This window comes from Chlorocebus sabaeus, chromosome 6, assembly GCF_047675955.1.
Source record: "Chlorocebus sabaeus isolate Y175 chromosome 6, mChlSab1.0.hap1, whole genome shotgun sequence".
NCBI lineage: Eukaryota > Metazoa > Chordata > Mammalia > Primates > Cercopithecidae > Chlorocebus > Chlorocebus sabaeus.
Genome location: NC_132909.1, coordinates 2,142,748 through 2,167,200, shown reverse-complemented (window position 1 = coordinate 2,167,200; position 24,453 = coordinate 2,142,748). Strand labels below are relative to the sequence as shown.

The 24,453-nt window shown below is 48.3% G+C and overlaps 2 protein-coding genes and 1 pseudogene across 20 annotated transcripts in view; 1 reads left to right on the top strand and 2 right to left on the bottom strand.

Annotated features, from left to right (window-relative positions):
• The first annotated feature begins 1,615 nt into the window (after positions 1–1,615).
• Positions 1,616–8,246, top strand: LOC103235351 (zinc finger and SCAN domain-containing protein 5C-like). Of its 3 annotated transcripts, XM_073017226.1 has the most exons (5): positions 1,616–1,665; positions 4,479–4,989; positions 5,822–6,025; positions 6,813–6,963; positions 7,229–8,246. In XM_073017226.1, exons 2-5 carry the CDS (start codon positions 4,606–4,608, stop codon positions 7,978–7,980), a joined length of 1,491 nt encoding a protein of 496 aa, XP_072873327.1. In that variant the 5' UTR covers positions 1,616–1,665; positions 4,479–4,605; the 3' UTR covers positions 7,981–8,246. The 3 variants fall into 3 exon arrangements, with proteins under 3 accessions (XP_072873327.1, XP_072873329.1, XP_072873328.1); XM_073017228.1 differs by lacking the exon at positions 1,616–1,665 and having other exon boundaries at positions 4,443–4,989; positions 7,232–8,006; XM_073017227.1 differs by lacking the exon at positions 1,616–1,665 and having other exon boundaries at positions 4,443–4,989; positions 7,229–8,006.
• Positions 8,247–15,191: 6,945 nt separating this feature from the next.
• On the bottom strand, positions 15,192–19,207 carry LOC103235570 (large ribosomal subunit protein eL13 pseudogene; annotated as a pseudogene).
• LOC103235352 (zinc finger and SCAN domain-containing protein 5A) overlaps positions 18,726–24,453 on the bottom strand; it is an 86,415-nt gene continuing 80,687 nt past the window's right edge. For 6 of the 17 annotated variants that reach the window (XM_073015880.1, XM_073015878.1, XM_073015885.1 and 3 more), the window contains exons 3-6: positions 23,751–24,261; positions 22,684–22,887; positions 21,674–21,824; positions 18,726–21,408 (exon numbers count right to left, since the gene is read on the bottom strand). In XM_073015880.1, the coding sequence (XP_072871981.1) occupies positions 20,657–21,408; positions 21,674–21,824; positions 22,684–22,887; positions 23,751–24,134 (1,491 nt within the window). In that variant the 5' untranslated portion in view covers positions 24,135–24,261 and the 3' untranslated portion in view covers positions 18,726–20,656. The remainder of the gene's footprint in view (positions 21,409–21,673; positions 21,825–22,683; positions 22,888–23,750; positions 24,262–24,453) is intronic. The other 11 variants (XM_073015881.1, XM_073015879.1, XM_073015887.1 and 8 more) reach the window with 3 other exon arrangements.

Below are 24,453 nucleotides of genomic sequence, written 5' to 3'. Positions count from 1 at the left end.
AAGATATTCCATGTTTGTAAATCGGAAGAATTCATATTGTGAAAATGACCACAGTATTAATAGAGATCTACAGATCCATCACAATCCTTACCAAAATGCCAAACACATTCTTCATGGGAACATGACATGTTTCAAGAAGAGAGGATTGGAGGGAATTGGGTAGGTAGATGGTAGTTTTAGGCAGATTCTAGTTCATTCTACTTAATAACTCCATTCTGAACTCTGACTCACTATCAACGCCTCAATTATTAACAAGGAAAAAAATTATTAACAAGGAAAAATCACAAAGTATGAGAAAATGCATCAGGAAATAAGTGCCAGAACTTTTTGGCAAAATGACCTTGTATTGGGCACTTTACTGACATAATCTTTTTTTGTTTTGTTTTATTGATTGATTTTTTTTTTTTTTTTTTTTTTTTTTTTTTTTTTTTTTTTTGCTTTTGAGAGAGTTTCACTCTTGTTGCTCAGGCTGTAGTGCAATGGTGCGATCTTGGCTCACCGTAACCTCTGCCTCCCAGGTTCAAGTGATTCTCCTGCCTCAGCCTCCCGAGTAGCTGGGATTACAGGCATGTGCCACCATGCCTGGTTAATTTTGTATTTTTAGTAGAGACGGGGTTTCTCCATGTTGGTCAGGCTGGTCTCAAACTCCTGACCTTGTGATCCGCCCACCGTGGCATCCCAAAGTGCTGGGATTACAGGCGTAAGCCCCCACGTCCGGCCAAGATAATCTTATTTCATCTTCAAAACAACACATCAGGAAGGTAATAATTCCCTGGTGCTAGTCACAGGGAGTTTGAAGTTTCCGGAATTCAGCGGCTTAAGATTTCCCAAGGATTGAAACCAGAATCAGTATAAAGTGTACTTAATTGTCATTCCACATGGACTCCATGATCCACACGGTAAAATTCACACCCACCATTAAGGTTTTTCTTGCTCGAGAGGCCTCACTGAGGGGGTTGAGAATTAGGGAGCCCTCCGTGTGTCCATAAACCAGCTCCTACCATCCTAAAGTGAATGCAGAGAGGGGACCATGTGCCTTTCTCTGGTTCCCACTGTTTTTACCTAAGGGTAGGTTGGCTGATATCAAAGCAGTGATTTAGCCTAGTTCAAGCACAGTTTTCCCATGTCAATTCCCAGATTTTGAAAAGTAAAAACTTATCACTACGAGTCATTACGTATCAACAATGACTGTCCTTTTTCTTCAATATCTTGACATTCACAAGTGAAAGCTTTCCTCAAACTAGAGCAAATCACTGGCTTGATATTATTCAACCCACTCTTAACACGTCCTTTACTCCTTAGGATATCACTGTCTGTGCCCTGAGGGGACCCAAAAGTGGTTAACACTTGCAGATCTCTAGTCCCTGAAGCCTCCAAATATTTCAGAAATATGAAATGTAATTCAGCAGAGCGGGAAAACCTATGTTATTTGCACGGTAGGCATTTTAATACATTAATTTCCTGTGGGTGGGGTTTCAATGAGAAATGTAATCAATGCTGATCCCCTTCAAAGGATTCTATGGCCCTATCATGTGGGGGCCCAGGGGACTGGAAGAGAGGCCTGGAGTCCCACGGGTTCTCTATAAATAGACACAGTTCAGCTCCAGACCGGTTGGAGAGTACATCCCAGAAGACAGGAGGTTGGAGGCAGAAGCTGGGACAGAGGTAAGTGCCCAGTGGGGATGTCTGTGGGGTTTTGGAGTTGGCCTGCGGGGGTTGGTTGCAGAAAGACTTGGGTTGGAGGGCTGGTTTCAGAAATATTTGGGTTGGGGCCTTGGTTTCAGAAAGATTTGGGTTCATTTTCCCAGGCATTTGCCCAGACACCTTGCTATATACTCCCAGAATTGAATATTAACCTGCGTATCTGCCTTTATTTTTTCCCCGTGTCTCATTGCTTGTTTTAACGGGAAATGAACTGACAGCAAATACAAAGTGGTTTCTAGGAACTGACAGCCAATACAAAGTGGTTTCTAGGAACAAAGTGGTTTCTAGGAATACAAAGTCTGTTTTTAGAGACAGGCTTTTACTATGTTGCCCAGGAGTTTGAAAACCGCCTGGTTTTCAAGGTGATCCTCCTGCCTCAGCCTCCTGAGCAGCAGCAGGTGCCCCTTGGCAAAATCACTTTTAATTCCAGAATTTCCAGCTGCCTTTTCATCTACTCTTTTAGCGATTTCCAATTATACAATACATTGTTATGAACTGAAGTCACCGTGTTGAACAATTGCTCTCTTGAATTGCTTTCTTCAACTCAAATTCATACCCTTAGATCTATATCTCCCCAACCCCCACTCCGGCCCTGTTAACCACCATTCTACTCACTGCTACTATGAGTCCACTGGGTTTTTGTTTGTTTGTTTGTTTTGGGAGACAGAGTTTTGCTCTTGTTGCCCAGGCTGGAGTGCAATGGCTCGACCTCTGCTTACCGCAACCACCGCTTCCTGGGTTGAAGCGATTCTCCTGCCTCAGTCTCCCGAGTAGTTGGGAATACAGGCATGTGCCACCACATCCGGCTAATTTTATATTTTTAGTAGAGATGGGGTTTCTCTATGTTGGTCAGGCTGGTCTTGAACTCCCGACCTCAAGTGATCTGCCTGCCTCGGTCTCCCAAAGTGCTGGGATTACAGGCGTGAGCCCCCGCGCTCCACCTGAGTCCACTGGGTTATTAATGATTGTTTATGTTATTTACTTCTTTTATTTTTAAAATTATTTTGTAATTTCAAGTTTTATTTTAGATTTGGGGCGTACCTGTGCAGATTTGTTACATGAGTATATTGAGTGGTGCTGAGGTTTGGGGTATGACTCAACCTGTCACCCAGGATGTGAGGATAGCAACCAATAGGTAGTTTTTCAACCTTCCCTCCCTCTGTCTGTCCAGTGTTTCACTGTTTTGGAGTCCACATCCTGATTTCCTTTCCTCTGCGTACGGGTCCTGGAGCAGGATTGCCAGATCATGCAGTTGTTGTACTTTTAATTTTCTGAGGAGTTTCTATATTGTCTCCCATATCGGCTGCACTAATTTACATCCCAACACAGGGCGCAGAGGATCCCTCTCCTCCGAATCCTCACCAACACTCGTTCCATGTGTCTTCTTGGGAACCGCCACTCTAGCAGGCGTGAGGGGAGCCTTGTGGTTTGGATTTGCATGTCCCTGATGATGAGTGATGATGAATGCCTTTTCCTAGACCTGCTGGCCATTCACATGTCTTCATCTGAGATGTCCACACAGGCGCCTTGCCCTCCTTCTAGTGGGTTATGTGTTTTCTCGATTTGGAGTCGTTTGAGTTGCTAATGTTTTGCACAGGAGCCTCTTGTGAGATGTGTGGTGTGTAAATATTGCCTCCTCCTCTGGGTTGTCCCCCTGCTCTGCTGATTGTCTCCCTGGCTCTCTGTTCTGCCCTTGCTCAGATTCCTTCCAGGAAGTGTGGGGTATTCGTCCTCCAGGCTGCCAGCGACCTTTCCTGAGACCCTCCTGGCAGTTTTTTCTCCTCTCTGCAGACCTTCAGGTTGCTCCCCCCACCTGTATCTAGGACAGCAGGGCTGCGTTCTCATAGCTGTTGAACTTGGACAACAATTGATGCCTGGAGAGTATCACCCAGTGGCTCCTGCCTAATAAAGCTAAGTTTAGCAATTAACTTTGAAAAACCTTATTATTGTATGAACCCACTTCTTTAAAATATCAAGGAGCACTAGACTTTAAATCCGTGTTCTGGGATGAGCCTAAGAATAGAGAAACCCTTAGAGAGAGAAGGTAGATTAGTGATTTCCAGGGGCTGGGGTGGGTGGGCAGGGGGTGATCACTGATGGGGATGGGGTTCCTTTTGGGGTGATGAGATAATTCTGGAACTAGACGGTGGTGATGGTTGCACAGCATGGTGCATGTCTTAGTCCCATGAAATTGTGCACCTGGAGAAGATAAATATGAGGAAATTTATGAATGTGCTTTTTACCAAAAAGCAAAATATCTGTGTAGGTGCTTAATCCTCATAGGATTCTTTAGTGCTGTCCCTTCTCTGGAGCAAATAATTCTGGGGTTAAGAAGGTTTGTTGGGGGACAATCTTACATTGTAACTATTTTTATTGGTCTTATTGCATAATTATGACTAAGGATTTGCCTTGGATCTTATCTTGATAAGAAAACATAAATAATTGACATGATTGTTGCATCAGATTTTAGGCGCTTCACATTACTGTCCTATTTGATTTACAGTCAAAAACAATGTTGTTCGATGGGCAGGAAAACCAGTTCAGCCTTTGCACAATGATCCCCTAGAGATCAGATCCAGGGGAGCTTTCAGGTTTTACTCCAGAACATGTAGTCAGGTGTAGACACTGGAAGAACAGAGTGGATTCATTTCCATGGTGCTGAGTCCAATGCTAGAGAGGAAATGGGGTCTCGGATTGGGATGAGGCATTTGGAAGGGAGGGGTGGGTAGAGTAGAAACTTCAACTAATAGAGCTCATGCTTTTTTTCCCTGCAGACTTCTGCAGGAACAGTGAATCTGTTACTGAGAAAAACCAGGGGCGATCTGTGTAGATAGGTCGCAATTAGATACCAGCTACTGGAAGAGCTTTCCCAGAGGCTGATTGAAATATTCTCCTGTAGATATGGCTGCAATTTGCACACCCTCATGGGGTGTGGGAGAACCCTGCAACAGACCTAGGTCAGAGACTCCATGGTCTATGGCATCCCTGGGAACTCAACTTGAAAATCACGACGTGGACCCTGAGATTTCTCACGTGAACTTCAGGATGTTCAACTGCCCGGAGGAGTCGGACCCCATCCAGGCTCTGAGGAAACTCACTGAGCTGTGCCATCTGTGGCTGAGGCCCGACCTCCACACCAAAGAGCAGATCCTGGACATTCTGGTGATGGAGCAGTTCATGATCTCCATGCCCCAGGAGCTCCAGGTCTTAGTCAAGGTGAACGACGTGCAGAGCTGCAAAGACCTGGAGGACCTGCTACGAAATCACAGAAGACCCAAGAAATGGGTGAGTGGGACCCTCCTGATTGGCTCAGGGAAGGGGAGCTGGGATGGGGGCTGCACGGTGCACCTGGACTGGAGAGGACCCGAGGGGCTGCTCTAGGTTGGGGCTTCCAAGTAGAGGAGAGTTTGCCCACCAGGGGCACATGGCAGTGTCTGGGGACAGTTTTTGGATGTCACAACGGGAAGGACAGGAGATGCTGCTAAGTTTTCTCCAAAGCTCAGGACAACCCACCATGACAAATAATCATCCATATTCAAATGTCAGCTGTGCTGAGATGGCCAATTCCTGGTCTAGGAGATGGACAGGCAGAGGGGATGCAGGGACCCACACACTGTGAGGCCAACATGAAAGAAAGACATTGGTAAAATATTACACCTGATGGGATGTAGGGAAGGAGGCATCAGAGTGAACTGAAGGGGGGCCCAGAAGTCCCATCCTGAGGCAGGGAAAGTGGTTGGTATCAGAGATCCAGGGATCTGCCTCCAGGTCCCCATATGAGCCCCTAAGTTCTAACACAAGGTGAGCTGCCATCAGCCAATTGCGTTGGATTCACCCAGAATATTTCTCCCTGTCTTCTCTTTGGTTTAGACTCTTTCATCTAAAGGACCCATATTTGTGTACTTATCTAGAAAATTCCAGGTGCAGGCAGGTGCTGGAGTCTAGAGAGGAAAAAATTCAGACAGGATTGCTGTATCCACAGAGCTGACTCTGCATCGGGAAGGCAGATTTGAACATTAATTACAGTCAAGTGTGAACATTATGGCAGGACCCAGGGAATATGAGAGCTACTTTCAGGTTCTCATGTTGAGTCTGATTGTCTTTTTTCCCTCTACAGTATGTAGTCAACTTGCTCGGCAAGGAATATCTCATTCAGGACTCAGATGTCGAGATGGCTGAAGGCCCCGCCAGTGTCAGGGATGATCCGAGAGACGTGTCCAGCCAGCGGGCCTCCTCTGTGAACCAGATGTGTCCATGGGAAGGCCAGGCCCGCCGAGAGCTGCAGACCCTGCCCAGGGTCCCTGCACCGTCCAGGAGGCAGGTGAGTGTGTGAGGCCTTGGTGTCTGGGCAGAGGTGGGAGAAGGAGCAGGAGGAAGTCGTGTGGCTGCTGGACTGATTGACAGATTTGGCACAGGACAAGATTAGAACCATTCCCCATGGACATGGTACATCCCCAAACATTCATTCCTGAACCATCACAGAGTGGAAAACCTCTTCTACTTTTCCCTCCACCATAAGAGCTTTTAGCATTTAGGGTGGGGGGTAAGAAATGATCTCAGTGAAGTGAGGGAGGCAGTTGGCACAGATGAATGAACTGAAGATCCTTTCCCCATAGCCAGTTACCTCAAAGACATTTCATGTAATAATTCAGCAAGGAACCCACTTTCTAGAGATTGTCAATTTCTTAATTTGAGGAAAGTTTCTCAACTGGTGATGTTGCCTTTCCGGACACATGGCCATGTCTGGAGACACTTTTGTTTGGCATTCTCGGGGGTGGTGGGGTGTTAGTAGCATCTAGAGGGTGGAGGCGGGGTCTCTGCTCTGCACAGCAGGGCCCCCTCCAGGAGGGTGATGCAGCCCCAGTGCCAGTGGTGCCAGGGCTGAGGGGCCTCCACCTAGAGTCATGCTCCTTCCAGCCTCAGGGGCAGGGAGACGTTGGCAGAGCAGGAAGAAATATGCTTAGAGAACCAAAGAGTGAAAACCACCACACCTGTATCATTGGTGTGGTGGTTTTGAATGTTGGTGCATTCAATCAGGAAAAGGCAGAGATGCCTAAACTTCCCCCAATTTAGACACAGATTCATTGCTCTTGGTTTTTCATTGTCAGGAAAAGGACCTCCTGCTTCCAGAGACTCATGTCATGAAAGGTGACCCAAAGGCTCTGAGACCCAAGTGGACCTTGGAGAAGGGTCTGAACATAGACAGGGAGGAGAACCCAGGACTTACATCCCCAGAGCCTCAGCTTCCAAATGGTCCTAGTAAGTATGAAGACTTAGACCTGTGTGGAGATAGCCCCTCTCTTCTGGCGTGCAGGAGTGGGGTCCCAGCATTATCATGTCTGGGGGAGCTGGCACTCAGCTGCCAAAGCCTCTACACCCCCCACTCTCCAGAGACCTACGGTCCAATGTCTTAAGCTTGAGCTTGAGGGGAAGTTGTCAGACAAGGTCAGTGTTTGGTTGCAATGAGTTTGGTGTATTGAAAATGCGCTTTATTAACTGTTGTGTGTGGAATCCCTTCTTCCAGCAGATCTGGTGAGAGCAAAGGAGGGGAAAAAACCCCAAAAAAGAGCCTCTGTGGAAAATGCGGATGCCGACACACCTTCTGCCTGCATTGTGAAGAGAGAAGCTTCGACTCACAGCGGGAACAGTGGAGAAGCTCTGAATCTGAGAGGCCCCAAAAGAAGCAAACCAGATGCCACCTCCATTTCCCAAGAAGAACCTCAAGGAGGAGCCACACCTGTGGGTAACAGAGAATCCCCGGGACAAGCTGAGATCAATCCAGTTCATTCCCTGGGCCCTGCGGGCCTGGTCAGTCACCCCGATGGCCAAGGAGTTAAGGAACTGCTGCCCTTTGCGTGTGTGGTATGCAGTAAGAGGTTTAAATATCACAGCAGGCTAGCCATCCACAACAGATCACACACAGGAGAGAGACTCTTTCAATGTAATCTCTGTGGGAAGCGTTTCATGCAGCGCATAGGCCTCCAATTTCACCAGCGAACCCACACCGGCGAGAGGCCCTACACGTGTGACATCTGCTGGAAGCAGTTCACCCAGAAGTCCTACCTGAAGTGTCACAGGAGAAGCCACACAGGGGAGAGGCCCTTCGAATGTAAAGACTGCAAGAAGGTTTTCACCTACCAGGCGAATCTGAAGGAGCACCAGCGCACCCACTCCGGAGAGAGACCTTACAAATGTCCCAAGTGTTCAAGAGCCTTCGGTCGGCCTGCAACCTTAAGACGCCACCAGAAAATACACCCAGAAACCACTTCGCAGTGACTTCGTCATCGGGTCTGCGTCTTCTGCACCAAGAAAATGTGAATGATGATTTCTCACCGATGTTATCAGATGACATCTGACACACCAAGGGCGCCTGGCACACACAGGGGTGCCCTAGACAGGAATTCCCAGGATGTTTGTTTAAATTTTTTTCCTCCCCAGTGAATTTTGGTTTTTGTTTTATTATGTCTATTGTTACAGGCTTATTTTGGTTTGTGTTGCTGTTCTTTCAATAAACAAACATCTTATTAGTTTTCAATATTTTGTAACAAAAAACGGAGTCTCCTGATGGACATGCTGTTACCCACTGTTTTGCTGTAAAGTACAATTGTCCAAGGAGGGTGTCCAGATGAAATACACAATATGCCTGGGAAAATGTGGGTTTCAGATAAAACATTTTTTTTAGTATCACCATGTTCTAAATTATTCGTTATTTTTCTCAAACTCAGCTTTTATTGGGTATCCTAAACAGTTTTCTTTTTTTTTTTTTTTTTTCCTATTCTTTTTTTTTTGAGATGGGGTCTCCCTCTCTCAACCAGGCTGGATTGCAGTAGCAGGATCATCGCCCACTGCAGCCGTGACCTTCCAGGCTCAAGCAATCCTCCCGTCTAAGCCTCCCAAGTAGCTGGGACTGCAGGATCATACCACCACTTCGGCTAATTTTCGTGTTTTTTGTGGAGATGAAGATTTGCCTTGTTGCCCAGGGTGGTCTTGAACTCCTGAGTACAGGTGATCCACCTGCCTTGGCCTCCTTAAATGCTGGCATTACAGGCATGAGCTGCTGTGCCCTGTATAGTTTTTATTAGACTTTATTATAATTACGATATTCAAATTTTTTGAAATTTTTTTGTAGTGATGGGATTTTTTGTTGCCCAGGCTGGTGTGGTGTGAGCCAGCACGCCTGGCTCTAGACTTCCTTTTTCAGAGCTGTTTTAGGTTCACAGGGAAATTCAGTGGACAGCACAGAGTTCCCCTAGACTCCCTCCACACACGGCACAGCCTCTCCCCGCCCAGCAGCCCCAGCAGAGCAGTGCACCTGTTCCATCAGCGAGCCTGCCCAGACACATCACCAGCACCCAGAGTCCATGGTGTCCATTAGGGCTCGCTCTGGGGGTCGTACATCCTGTGGGTTTGGACAAAGGCCTCATGAGGATCCACCATTGGAGTATCATGGGGGCTATTTTCACTGCCCCTTGAATCCTCTGTGCTGTGCCTATTTATGTTGCTGTCCTGGATTGTGTATTTTTTGGTCTAAATTTGGCAATCTCTAAATTCCTGACTTGACTCTTGGACTACAGAGGCATTGGGAGTCTCTGGGGACCAGTTGGTCTTAGTGATAGTACCATATCCTGAAGGCTTTGTTGATCCGGAGATGGGTGGGCCCCAAACTCAGAGCTTCTAATTTAGTAGGCTGGGGGTGGGGCCTGAGACCGTGCATTAAAACGTGGAATTCCTAGGCTGAGTGCGGTGGCTCTCGCCTGTAATCCCAGCACTTTGAGAGGCTGAGGCGGGCAGATCACTTGAAGTCAGGAGTTCAAGACCAGCCTGGCCAAAATGGCAAAACCGTGTCTCTACTAAAATACAAAAATTAGCTGGGTGTGGTGGCAAGTGCCTGTAATCCCAGCTACTCGGGAGGCTGAGGCAGAAGAATTGCTTGAGCCTGGGAAGCCGAAGTTACAGTGAGCCGAGTTAATGCCAGACTCAATCTCAAAAAAATAAGTAAATCAAATCAAATCAAATCAAATCAAATAAATAAAATAAAATATGTTTTAGAATAGCTTTCTAAAGTCCATTGAGCTCCCTACTGTCCCCACACCATTTTCCCTATATTTTTGTTTGTTTTCTTTTCTTTTGTTTCTTTTCTTTTGTTTCTTTCTTTCTTTTTTTTTTTTTGGATGGAGTCTCACTCAGTCACCCAGGTTGGACTGTAGAGGCGTGATCTTGGCTCACTGCAACCTCTACCTCCTGGGTTCAGGCGATTCTCCTACCTCAGCCTCCCACGTACTGGGACTTCAGGTGTGCACCACACTCAGCTAATTTTTGTATTTTTTCAGTAGCGATGCGGTTTCACCATGTTACCCAAGCTGGTCTCGAATTCCTGACCTCAAGTAATCTGCCCACCTCGGCCTCCCAAAGAGCTGGGATTACCAGTGTGAGCCATGCACCCGGCCTCCCCTATTGTTGACATGGTACCTTAGTGTGGCACATTTGCCACAAGCGATGAACTGACTGGATACATTGCTGTGATCTAAGGGCCATACCTTATTGAGGCCTCCTTAGTGTTTACACAATGCCCTCCTCTTCCTTCCTCCCCATCCAGGACACCACATTGCCTTGAGTCATCACGTCTCCCTAGGATCCTCTTGGTGACAATTTCTCAGGTTTTACTTGTTTGGGATCACCTGAGAATGTGCATTTTAGGTGGTGCTGATGTTGCTGGTCTTGGAGGACATTTTATGGATGGCTGGTTGAGCTGACAGGCGGAGTCCTGCAATCTGCAGAGGTCTGGAAAGGTCCCTTCCCGAATAGGCTGGATTCATTTATTAAAGGCTACTTTTGTAAGACTTTGGTTCTTGTCATCTTAATTTAAAGGAATGTCATCAAGAGACACACAGCAAAGAGATGCAGCATAGAGTAACTGATTGCAAAGGAAATAGGGTATTTTGAAAGTTAAGTGCGGAATAGACAGGACATGCTGGGAGCAAGGATTCAGGGCTGGCTGCTCCTGAGGATGAGACAGCAAAGACCTGCTCAAGGGAGACTCCTCTTTATGGGAGTCTCGGATGATCACACACAAGGGGGTGGGAAGAGGGGTTACTAAGGAAGGAGACCACTACCCCTCCTGCTGTCCTCCTCCCCCCACCTTGCCTAGTTCACAAGACGGGGAAAGAGAGAGAACAAAAAGTTATAAAGAAACAAAAGTAAGATAAATAGCTAGACAACCTTGGCACCGCCACCCGGCCCTAGGAGTTAAAAAAAAGTAATAAGAATTATTACATCAACCCCTGGCCTAAACTACTTGTGTTATCTGTAAATTCCAGACACTGTATGAAAAAAGCATTGTAAAACTTTCTGTTCTGTTAGCTGATGCACGTAGTCCCCAGTCACGTTTCCCACGCTCGCTCGACTTGTCACAACCCTTTCACGTGGACTCCTTAGAGTTCTAAGCCCTTAAAAAGGCCAAGAATTTCTTTTTCCGGGAGCTTGGCTCTTAAGACGCGAGTCTGCCGATGCTCCCAGCCGAATAAAAAAGCTCTTCCTTCTTTAATCCGGTGTCTGAGGAGTTTTGTCTGCGGCGTGTCCTGCTACATTACTAGTAAGCGTGTTCTGGGTGGTCCTCTGGGCACACAGGGGCCGTAGCTGTGCACATGTCTCTTTAGCATCTTAAGTCTCCATCCAGGGGTGTTTTTTTACTATTATAATGAGCAAAGGGTCAGTTTGTGAACAGGTAAAATCAAAATGCTCATGCTCTCTACAGGGAAAACTCTCTTTTGCAGATGGCTTTGTGTGAATGAATTCAATTAGAAAGTGAAGGCTGGGGCTTATTGTGTTGGCTGTACGGTCCCCACGGGTGCTGTGTTTGGAGGACATGGTCACCTTCTTGACTACCTATCCTGCCTCACCCGGGTCCCTTTAGGAGAAAGATTCCTTGAGGTAGAAACTTGAATCTACCATCGAATGTACACAGACTCCCGTTTAATTCAAGAAGTGGATGTTGGGTGGGTAGTGGTTCTCCGTTTAGATGATTGAGTCCAACATCCTTCTCCAGACGCAGAAAATGTGTTGCTGATACAACCTGCCCATTTAATTTAAATCATGGTTCTCTATGATCCATTCACCACATGCGACATTTCTTTAGAGCTTCATTTTCCAATTTTTCTACATGTTGGAGTCACTTGAGGAGTTTTTTCAATATTTTTTAAAAAGCAATGCCTGGGGTCCAACCCTGAGGCAATGATGTGATTGGTTGAGGATGTGGCCCCTGTGTTGAGAGTTTATAAAACTCCCCAGGTGATCGAACGTGTGACTGAGTCTGGCAGGTCAGTTTTCTGATTGTCTGGTCACTCCAATTCCTGTTCTCTAATGGGAATGAGTGAGTTCATTTCCATGGCGGGGTCATGCACCTCCATTCCCAGTCTAAAGAAGGTAGACTCCACTGCTGGCTCCTACGCATCCTGGACAGGCATCCCTCCCGCTGTGGCTGGCTGCATACACCACTCTAGGGACTGCCCCTCATGGCTAAGGATGTACCTGGCACTGGGTAGCCTTTGCACTGCTGCTCCTTATCCACCTATGTGCTCTGAGCTAAGAGCTTGATTTACCTGATGTCCTGACTGACGATGAAAACAAGATACCCACTGCAACCTCAAAAAAGCCCAGTGCAGCTGGGCGCGGTGGCTCACGCCTGTAATCCCAACTACTTGGGAGGCTGAGGCAGGAGAATTGCTTGAACCCGGGAGGGGGAGCTTGCAGTGAGCCAAGATCACACCATTGCACTCCAGCCTGGGCGACAGAGTGAGACTCCGTCTCAAAAAAAAAAAAAAAAAAAAAAAAGAAGAAAAAAGAAATGTATTTAAAGCTGTAATGTGTCAGAATAAAGAGAAAGATAAAAAAGAAAAAAGTATGAAAAAATTAGTAGGACAAAGTCTTTGTTCTCATAAAACTTGCAGAATAAAGAACCAACGCTGAGGCAGGAAAAGAAGAGTGGGGCCAGGTTATCTGAGTTTTCTGTATTATCTGCTTAATTGAAGTTCAGCTTACCAATCACAATGAAAGTTTAAGATAAAAAGAGGATAGGCCGGGCGCGGTGGCTCATGTTTGTAATCCCAGCACTTTGGGAGGCCAAGGCAGGTGGATTACGAGGTCAGGAGTTCGAGACCAGCCTGCCCAACATGGTGAAACCCTATCTCTACTAAAAATACCAAACTTAGCTGGGCGTGGTGACACATGCATGTAATCCCAGCTACTCAGGAGGCTGAGGCAGGAGAATCGCTTGGAGCCGGGAGGCAGAGGTTGCACTCCAGCCTGGGGGACAGAGCGAGACTGTCTCAGGAAAAAAAAAAAAAAAAAAAAAGATAAAAAGAGGTACAGAGTACAGTCCTTGCCTTCAAGAGGTTTCTGGTCCAATAAATAGACAGCTAACTCTAGAGTATGAGTCTGTTTCCGGGCAGATACATAAGACCCATACCTCTAGCTTGAGGTGGGTGCTCCTGGCATCAGGCTGTATGTGGTGTCATAAAACCTTCTCCAACTGAGGATCTCTAAATCAGGTCCTCAGCCTAGAACTCTCAAGCCTCTGGTATCCTAGGCTGAGGAGGCAGGAGACTGGGGAAATAGCAGAGATGTTGGTCAAAGGATACAAAATTTCAGTTAGACAGGAAAAGTGTTTAAGAAATCTATCGTACAACATGGAGACTGCAGCCATTAGCAATGTATTGCATGTCTGAAAATTGCTAACATAGTAGAATTTCTTTTCTTTTTTTTTTTTTTTGAGACAGGAGTCTCGCCCTGCTGCCCAGGCTGGAGTGCAATGGCACGATCTCAGCTCACTGCATCCTATGCCTTCCGGGTTCAAGCGATTCTCCCGCCTCAGCCTCCTGAGTAGCTGGGATTACAGTCACGTGCCACCATGCCTGGCTACTTTTTGAATTTTTAGTAGAGACAGGGTTCACCATATCGGCCAGGCTGGTCTCGAACTACTGACCTCATGATCCGCCCGCCTTGGCCTCCCAAAGTGCTGGGATTACAGGCGTGAGCCACTGTGCCCGGCCTTTTTTTTTTTCTTTTTCTTTTTTTTTTTTTTTTTTTTTGAGACGGAGTCTCGCTCTGTGGCCGAGGCTGGAGTGCAGTGGCCGGATCTCGGCTCACTGCAAGCTCCGCCTCCCGGGTTTACGCCATTCTCCTGCCTCAGCCTCCCGAGTAGCTGGGACTACAGGCGCCTGCCACCTCGCCCGGCTAGTTTTTTATATTTTTTAGTAGAGACGGGGTTTCACGGTGTTCGCCAGGATGGTCTCGATCTCCTGACCTCGTGATCCGCCCGTCTCGGCCTCCCAAAGTGCTGGGATTACAGGCTTGAGCCACCGCGCCCGGCCTTCTTTTTCTTTTTGTATGTTTTTGTAGAGATGGGGTTTCATCATGTTGCCCAGGCTGGTCTTTAACTCCTGAGCCCAACCTACCCACCTGCCTCAGCTTCTCAGAGTGCTGAGATCATAGGCATGCGCTACCGCATTCGGCGCTATGGGCTATTTTCAAGGTATCTTCTGAGAAAATGTTAAATAGAAGTCAGAAAGCTACTCTATGAAGGCAGAGGCATTCGTTGGAGCTGTGAGTGAGGTACCTGCAATGTCTAGATTCTAATTTTAGGAGTCGGCAACGTCAACCCAATTCTACCTGTCAGACCAATTCAACAACTCAAATAGCGGCAGCTCCACCTACTAGTACAACGGGTCAAGTTTTCACGTTTCACATGTGCCTACAGGATGGGACTTGGCAGGCTTGAGTTGAGATTTATGCTTGTTTCCATTTAGCTTTGGATAATTGTGAAAACCAAGTCATTTCAATCATTTTGTGCAAACATCGTTGTGTGTAAAAACGGTGTCCACGTTTTGTCTTTGAAACGGTCCCCGCCCTCCGCTCGTTATTGTATTGAGAATGAAATGAGAGGACATACTTGGCACCTGGAGATGATTGGCTATTACAGTTGTGCACCATAAAGGTAAATGGTTCCATTGTTTGATGAGCCGTCCTGGCCCTGGGTGGATCAGCCACTTCTAAACAGATAAGGAATGGCTAGAAAGCTCTTGTGCCAAACCAACTTGAAGCATACTCACCCACACGGAATCCCTCCACGTTTATTTTAATTAATTAATTAATTAATTAATTAATTTGAGACGCAGTCTTGCTCTGTCGCCCAGGCTGGAGTGCAGTGGTGCGACCTTGGGTCACTGCAAGCTCCACCTCCCAGGTTCATGCCATTCTCCTGCCTCAGCCTCCCGAGGAGCCGAGATTACAGGCGCCCGCCGCCACGCCCGGCTAATTTGTGTATTTTAGTGGAGACAGGGAGGGTTTCACTGTGTTGCCCAGGCTGGTCTTGAACATCCTGAGCTCAGGCAATCCACCTGCCTCGGCCTCCCAAAGTGATAGGATTACAGGCGTGAGACACCATGCGGGGCAAATCCCTCTACTTTTCTTTTTCTTTCTTAAAAAAACAAAACAAAACAAAACAAAACGAAAACGACCAACAGTGCTTTAACACGAAAGTAAGGCATAATCCAGGGCTTGGATTGTCTTTCAAGAAAACCCCAAACGCCCTGCCAGGAAGTCACACCCACGAAGCCCCATCCCAGGCCCCGCTGCTCCCGGGAAACACATCACGTGGAGATCCAGCATAACTGCTGACTGATTGCAAGTTCCCAGGAGGGCTTTATTTTTCCTTTTCAACGTCTTGTTCTGTAGCTTCCTTGGCTCTTTTTTGCCGGGATGCCGAAGAGCCGGCGTTGGCACGGGCCATGTGGAGACTAGCGAAGGCTTCTAAATTCTTCTCCTCAGTGATGACTCGAGCTTTCTCCTTATGGGCATTCGGGATGGGCATGACCGGTGCTCTCAGCTGAGTGGCCTGTTTCAGTTCTTCAGCGGAACCGTCTCCCTTCTTGGGCGCCGAGGGCTTCCTGGGGAAGCGGAAGAGTTTGGAGCGGGGCTCCTTCAGCCGCTGCGTGTCGGCCTGCAGGGACTCCGCCTCCTCCGATCCACAGAAACGCCGGTGGTCCGGGCCACCTTCTTGGGCGTGCCGACCACCCTGAGCTCCTCCAGGCGGCAGCCGCGGCCGGGCGCACCTTCGCGTGGTAGCAGCGCACGTTGCGCCGGATCCGGGCGGGGCGAGGCGGGCGCGCCTTGGCGTGTCCGGCCTGGCGTCTGCGTCTCTTCCGGGCCAGCTGGTGGAACCACGTGGCCAGGCGCAGCTGCAGCCCTTGTGGAAATGGGGCTTCGAGATCGTGTCATTCCGGCTGGGCGCCGTGGCTGGCTATGGCCCTGCGGCTGCAAACGAGAGGGGAGCCAGTGAGGGGCTGGGCCCCCCCAGGCCTCCGCCCTGAACCCTCCAGCCTGGGCCGGAGGCTGCGCCTAGAGCCCGGGCCCGGTCCAACGCTGTCTGCGAAGGAGCACATCCGTGCCTGCCTTGGCTGCAGCGACAGGCCAGTGGCGCTGGATGGAGCCCGAAGGCCAAGATCCCAAATCCCTCTGCTTTTCTAAGAAATCGCCCTACTGTCTTCTCTCTCTCTCTTTTTTGGACGATCTGTAACTTGTTTTCACACCTGAGTAAAAAAAAAATACTACTGTTCTCCCCAAGATTTCCCTTTGATACAGTAGGTAAACAAAATAGATTTTTTTTTTTCCCCCACAAATACTGGGTGGAGACTAAAGACGCTAATGAGACGTGTGCAGACACTTCCTGGCACCCCACACTGTATTGGCACAGGTGTTAACAGTCCCAGTTCAGATGTACAGCGTTTCAGGTGGGATACACTGCAACAAGGATCTAACTGCGGAGTCATCCTCAGAATCACATTCAGTCACGGGGCTGCCCTTCTAAGCTGGCAGAAAAGGAACCCGGGCCAGGCACCGTGAACACACACGGTAACTCACACCTGTAATCCCAGCACTCTGGGAGGTTGAGGGAGGAGGATTGCTCAAGCCCAGGAGTTGGAGACCCGCCTGGGCAATGTAGTGAGACCCCGACTCTATAAATAATTTAAAAATTAGCTGGGTGTGGTGGCACACACCTGTAGTCCCAGCTACTTGGGAGGCTGAGGCAGGAGACTCGCTTGAGCCCAGCTTCCCAGCTCCTTTTCCTGGGAAGACAGAAAGCTAGAATCAACTCCAACCATGTTGACCCGCCCAGCCTCCACGATCCCAGGGATCATGCCAGGGGAGCTGCTGTCTTCCCCCTTCTTCCCATGGCCGTGCCACAGCCTCCCTCCCCACCTGATGTCCCATCAGCAAGGTCGGAGTCTGAAAAGCTCCGACCAGCTCCGGTGGGCCAGGTTGGCTGGTGCAGATTTAGCTCCAGCTTGGGAGGATTAGGCGGTGCTGCATTGTTGTTTCTCTGCCAAAAAAGGCACCTTCTAAATTCAACTCAAAGTCATTTCTAGCACATGGCTTTTTGGGGTTGCAGTGGGTACCTTGGTTTGGAGCATCCACCAGAGCACGTAGGCGGCTGAGGAGCAGCAGTGCGAAGGCAGCCCGAGGTCAGGTGCGCCGTTAGCCATGAAGGGCAGTCCCTGTGAGGGGCAGTCCCTGGAGTGGTTCAGGCAGCCAGATATGGCAGGAGACACACCCATCCAGGGTTGGTCAGTGCAGTCTACCTTCTTATTTTCTTTCTTTCTTTTTTTTTTTTTTTGACAGAGTCTTGCTCTGTTACCAGGCTGGAGTACAGCAGTGTGATCTCGGCTCACTGCAACCTCCGCCTCCCAGGTTCAAGTGATTCTCCTTCCTCAGCCTCCTGCATAGCTGGGACTACAGGTGCACACCACCACACCTGGCTAGTTTTTGTATTTTTAGTAGAGATGGGGTTTCACCGTGTTGGCCAGGATGGTCTCAATCTCTTGACCTCATGATCCACCCGCCCTGGCCTCCCAAAGTGCTGGGATTACAGGCATGAGCCACTGTGCCTGAGTCTACCGTCTTTAGACTGAGAATAGACGTGCATGATCCTGCCATGGAAATGAACTCACTCATCCCCATGAGAGGATAGGAATTGGAGTGTCCAGGCAATCAGAAAATTGGCCTGCCAGACTCAGCCACACGTTAGATCACCTGGGGAGTTTTATAAACTCTCAACACAGGGGCCACATCCTCAGCCAATCACATCATTATCTTAGGGCTGGACCCCAAGCATTGCTTTTTTTAAAAAAATATTAAAAACTGTTCAAGTGACTCCAACATGTAGCCAAATTAGAAAATGAAGCTCTAAAGAAACACTAAGTCATTAATGGATCATACAGCACCATGATTGAAATTAAATGGGCAGGTAGTATCATCAAAACATTTTCTACATCTGGTGAAGGAGGTTGAACCCAATCACCAAAAGAGAGAACCACCACCCACACCTGCCTCCACTTCTTGAATGAAAGGGGAGTCTATGTACATTTTATGGTGGATTCTAGGCCCCTGCTTCAAAGAATGTTACTCCGAAAGGGAGCTGGGTGAGGCAGGATAGGCAGTCAAGGAAATGACCACGTCCTTAGGATGCTGCACGCGTGGTGACTATACAGTGAACAAAATAAGCCTCAGCGTTCTCAGTGGAATTGAGTTCATTCAAGCAAAGCCATCTCCAGTAAGGAATTTCTGAGAGCCTGCACACTTTGATCTTACCCATCCACACAATGACACTTTGCTTGTTATGATAGTAAAAAACACACCCCTGGGTGAAGACTAAAGACGCTAATGAGACATGTGCACAGCTACTGCACCTGTGCGCCCAGAGGACCACCCAGAACGTGCTTACTAGTAACACCTCGTCCCACCCCACTAGGTGTAGTCATCCGAGACTCCCATAAAGACAGCAGGTCTTTGCTGTCTCATCCTCAGGAGCAGCCAGCCCTGAATCCTTGCTCCCAGCATGTCCTGTCTATTCCGCACTTAACTTTCAAAATACCCTATTTCCTTTGCAATCAGTTACTCTATGCTGCATCTCTTTGCTGTGTATCTCTTGTTTAAATTCCTTTAAATTAAAATGACAAGAACCAAAGTCTTACAAAAGTGGCCTTTAATAAATGAATCCAGCCTATTCAGGAAGGGACCTTTCCAGACCTCTGCAGATTGCAGGACTCCGCCTGTCAGCTCAACCAGCCATCCATAAAATGTCCTCCCAAGACCAGCCACATCAGCACCACCTAAAATGCACATTCTCAGGTGATCCCAAACAAGTAAAACCTGAGAAATTGTCACCAAGAGGATCCTAGGGAGACGTGACGACTCAAGGCAATGTGGTGTCCTGGATGGGGAGGAAGGAAGAGGAGGGCATTGTGTAAACACTAAGGAGGCCTCAATAAGGTATGGCCCTTAGATCACAGCAATGTATCCAGTCAGTTCATCGCTTGTGGCAAATGTGCCATACTAATGAATCAGTCAGCAATGGGGGAAATGGTGTGGGGCATTAGGGAGCTCTATGGACTTTAGAAAGCTATTCTAAAACGAATTCTATGTTTTAATGCACACTCTCAGGCCCCATCCCCGGTCTACTCAATCAGAAACTCTGAATTTAGGGCCCACCCACCTGTGGATTAACCACGCCTTCAGGGGATGGGAATATCACTAAGACCAACTAGTCCCCAGAGACTCCGAATGCCTCTGTAGTCCAAGAGTCACATTGGGGATTTAGAAATTGCCAACTTTAGGCCACAAAATACACCATCTGGGGCAGGGAGATTACACAGGCAGAGCAGAGAGGATTCGGGGGGGGAGCGGCAATGAAAATACCCCCCATGATACTCCAGTGGTGGATCCTCATGAGGCCTTTGTCCAAACCCACAGGATGTATGACCCCCAGAGCGAGCCCTAATGGACACCATGGACTCTGGGTGCTGGTGATGTGTCTGGGCAGGCTCGCTGATGGAACAGGTGCACCGCTCTGCTGGGGCTGCTGGGCGGGGAGAGGCTGTGCCGTGTGTGGAGGGAGTCTAGGGGAACTCTGTGCTGTCCACTGAGTTTCCCTGTGAACCTAAAACAGCTCTGAAAAAGGAAGTCTAGAGCCAGGCGTGGTGGCTCACACCACACCAGCCTGGGCAATAAGAAATCCCATCACTACAAAAAATTATTTCCAAAAATTTGAATATAATAGTTATATTAAAGTCTAATAAAAACAATACAGGGTACAGGGGCTCATGCCTGTAATGCCAGCACTTAAAGAAGCCAAGGCAGATGGATCACTTGTACTTACAAGTTCAAGACCAGCCCGGGCAACATGGCAAAACTCCATCTCTACAAAAAAACACAAGAATTAGCTAAGTTGGTGGCATGCTCCTATAGTCTCAGCTGCTCGGGAGACTTAGACAGGAGGATTGCTTGAGCCTGGAAGGTTGTGGCTGCAGTGAGCGGTGATCGTGCCACTGAACCTCACCCTGGGTGACAGAGGGAGATGCCATCTCAAAAAAAAAAAAAAAAAAAAAAGAAAAACAAAAAGAAAAACAAGAGAAAGAAAACGAAAACTCTACAGGATACCCAATAAAAGCTGAGTTTCAGATAACGAATAATTTAGAACATGCTGATACTAAAGAAAATTGTTTATCTGAAACTCAAATTTCACCAGGCATTATGTATTTTATATGGCCACCCTCCTTGGACAATTTTACTTTACAACAAAACAGTGGGTAACCCCATGTCAATCTGGAAACTCAGTTTTTTGTTATACAATATTGAAAACTAATAAGATGATCATTTATTGAAAGAACAGCAACAGAAACCAAAATAAACCTATAGGAAAACAATGGACATAATGAAACAGAAAACAAAGCTCAGTGGGGAGGATACATATTTACTCAAACATCATGGCAATTCATATCTAGGGCACTCCCTGTGTGTGCCAGGCGCCCTTGCACGTGTCAAATGTACTCTGGTAACATCAGTGAAAAATCATCATTCACTTCTTCTTGGTGCAGAAGGCATAGACCAGATTATGCAATCACTGAGAAGTGGCTTCTGGATGTGTTTTCTGGTGGCGTCTTAACAATTTCAGCCGACCGAAGGCTCTTGGACACTTGGAGCATTTATAGGGTTTCTCTCCGGAGTGGGTGCGCTGGTGCTCCTTCAGGCTCCCCCTGTACGTGAAAACCTTCTTGCAGTCTTTACATTCGAAGGGCTTCTCCCCTGTGTGGCTTCTCTTGTGACACTTCAGGTAGGACTTCTGGGTGAACTGCTTCTGGCAGACGTCACACGTGTAGGGTCTCTCGCCGGTGTGGGTTCGCTGGTGAAACTGGAGGCTAATGAGCTGCATGAAACGCTTCCCACAGAGATTACATTGAAAGAGTCTCTCTCCTGTGTGTGATCTCTTGTGGATGACTAGCTTGGAATTACAGGTAAACCTCTTATCGCACACGTCACATGCAAAGGGCGGCAGTGCCTTGGCTTCTTGGCCATCAGGGTGACTGACTGGGCTCGCAGGGCCTGGGGAATGAATTGAATTCATCCCAGCTTGTCCCGGGGATTCTCTGTTGCCCACAGGTGTGGCTCCTCCTTGAGGTTCTTCTTGGGAAATGGAGGAGGTGTCCCGTTTGCTTCTTTTGGGACCTCTGAGATTCGGAGTGTCTCCTCTGTTCCCACTGTGAGTCGAAGCTTCTCTCTCCACAACGCAGGCAGAAGGTGTGTTGGCATCCACATTTTCCACAACGGCTATTTTTGGGGGTTCCTTCCCCTCCTTTGCTCTCACCAGATCTGCTGGAAGAAGGGTTTCCACACACAACAGTTAATAAAGCGCATTTTCAATACACCAAACTCATTGCAACCAAACACTGATGTTGGCTGACAACTTCCCCTCAACCTCAAAACTAAGACATTGGACCATAGGTCTCTGGCAAGTGGAGGATGGGGAGGCTTTGGCAGCTGAGTACCAGCTCCCCCAGGGGATGATAATGCTGGGCCCCCAGCCCTGCACCCCAGAAGAGAGGGGCTAACTCCTGTGGATCCAAGTCTTCATACTCACTGGGACGCTTTGGAAGCTGAGACTCTGGGGATGTAAGTTCTGGGTTCTCTTCCCTGTTTTCCTTCAGATCCTTCTCCAAGGTCAGCTTGGGTCCCGGAGACTTTGGGTCACCTTTTATGTCAATACTCTTGTGTAGCAGATAGTCCTCTCCCTGAAGATGAAAAACCAAGGGCAATGACTCCGTGTCTACACCGGTGGAAGCACAGACATGTCTGGCCCCTCCTCATTGGATACACCAGACTTCCCATGGACCACCCCCTCACCCCCAGTAAACATCACCACCTCACGTCTGAGTCTGTCCCTAATCTGCACCCTCTATATTCTAAATCAGCTCCTGTGCCTGGTGGTTTTCACCCTGTGGTTCTCTGAGCATATTTCTTCCCGCCGTGCCAACGTCTCCCTGCCCCTGAGGCTGGAAGGAGCATGACTCTAGGTGGAGGCCCCTCACCTGTGGCACCACTGGCATTGCAACTGCATAACCCTCCTGGAGGGGGCGCTGCTGTGCAGAGCAGAGACCCCGCCTCCACCCTCTAGATGCTACTAACACCCCACCACCCCTGAGAATGCCAAACAAGAACGTCTCCAGACATGGCCATGTGTCTGGAAAGGCATAATCACCCCAGCTGAGAAACATTCCTTAAATTAAGAAATTGACAATCTGTAGCAAATAGTTCCCTTGCTGATTTATTACATGGAATGTCTTTGAGGTAACTGGCTATGGGGAAGGGATCTTCAGTTCATTCATCTGTGCCAACTGCCTCCCTCACTTCACTGAGACCATTTCTTACCCCCCACCCTCAATGCTAAAAGCTCTCATGGTGGAGGGAGAAGTAGATGAGGTTTCCCTCTCTGAGATGGTTCAGGAATGAATGTCTGGGGATGTACCATCTCCATGGGGAATGGTTCTAATTTTCTCCTGTGCTAAATCTGTCAATCAGTCCAGTGGACACACGATTTCTTCCTGATCCTTCTCCCACCTCTGCCCAGACACCAAGACCTCACACGCTCACCTGCCTCCTGAACAGTGCAGGGATCCTGGGCAGGGTCTGCAGCTCTCGGCGGGCCTGGCCTTCCCCCGGACGCGTCTGGTTCACAGAGGAGGCCCGCTGGCTGGACGTGTCCCTCGGATCATTCCTGACGCTGGCGGGGCCTTCAGCCATCTCAACATCTGAGTCCTGTACAATATATTCCTTTCCGTGGAAGGTGACTACAGACTGTAGAGAGAGAAAAAAAAAATCAGACTCACTATGAGAACCTGAAAATAGCTCTTATATTCCCTGGGTCCTACCATAATGCTCACACTTGACTGTAATTAATGTTCAAATCTGCCTTCCCGATGCAGAGTCAGCTCTGTGGACACAGCAATCCTGTCTGAATTTTCTCCTCTCTGGACTCCAGCACCTGCCTGCACCTGGAATATTCTAGATAAGTACACAAATATGGGTCCTTTAGATGAAAGAGTCTCTAAACCAAAGAGAAGAGAAGGAGAAATATCCTGGGTGAATCCAACTCAAGTGGCCAATGGCAGCTCACCTTGTGTTGGAACTTAGGGGCTTATGTGGGGACCTGGAGGCAGATCCCTGGATCTCTGATACCAACCACTTTCCCTGCCTCAGGATGGGACTTCTGGGCCCCCCTTCAGTTCACCCTAATGCCTCCTTCCCCATATTCCATCAGGTGTAATATTTTACCAACGTCTTTCTTCCATGTTGGCCTCACACAGTGTGTAGATCCCTTGTATCCCCTCTGCCTGTCCATCTCCTAGGCCAGGAATTGGCCATCTTAGCACAGCTGATATTTGAATCTGGATGATTATTTGTCATAATATTCTTGTTCTGATATTTGTCAGGGGGGTTGTCCTGAGCTTTGGAGAACGCTTAGCAGCATCTCCTGTCCTCCCCCTTGTGACATCCAAAAACTGTCCCCAGACACTGCCATGTGCCCCCGATGGGCAAACTCTCCTCTACTTGGAAGCCCTGACCTAGAGCAGCCCCTTGGGTCCTCTCCAGTCCAGGTGCACCATGCAGCCCCCATCTCAGCTCCCCTTCCCTGAGCCAATCAGGAGGGTCCCACTCACCCATTTCTTGGGTCTTCTGTTATTTCGTAGCAGGTCCTCCAGGTCTTTGCAGCTCTGCACGCCGTTCATCATGACTAAGACCTGGAGCTCCTGGGGCATGGAGATCATGAACTGCTCCATCACCAGCATGTCCAGGATCTGCTCTTTGGTGTGGAGGTCGGGCCTCAGCCACAGATGGCACAGCTCAGTGAGTTTCCTCAGAGCCTGGATGGGGTCCGACTCCTTCGGGCAGCTGAACATCCTGAAGTTCACGTGAGAAATCTCAGGGTCCATGTCGTGATTTCCAAGTTGAGTTTCTGAGGATGCCATAGACCGTGGCAGCTCCAACCCAGGTCTGTTGCAGGGTTCTCTCTGACGCCATGAGGATGTGCAATTTGCAGCCATATCTAGTGGAGAATTTTTTAATCAGTCTCTGAGAAAGCTCTTCCAGTAGCTGGTATCTAATTGATACCTATCTACACAGGCTTCCTCTGGTTTTCCTCAGTAACAGATTCACTGTTCGTTCAGAAGTCTAGGGGGGAAAAAGCATGAGCCTGATTAGTTTAAGTTTCTACTCCATCCGCCCCTCCCTTCAAAATCCCTTATCCTGGATGCCACTTCTTCAGCAGCATCGAATTCAACGCAGTGGAAATCTCCCAGTGTCTATACTTGACTACATATTGTGGTTTAAAATCTTAATGCCCCCTGGATTCTGATTTGTCGG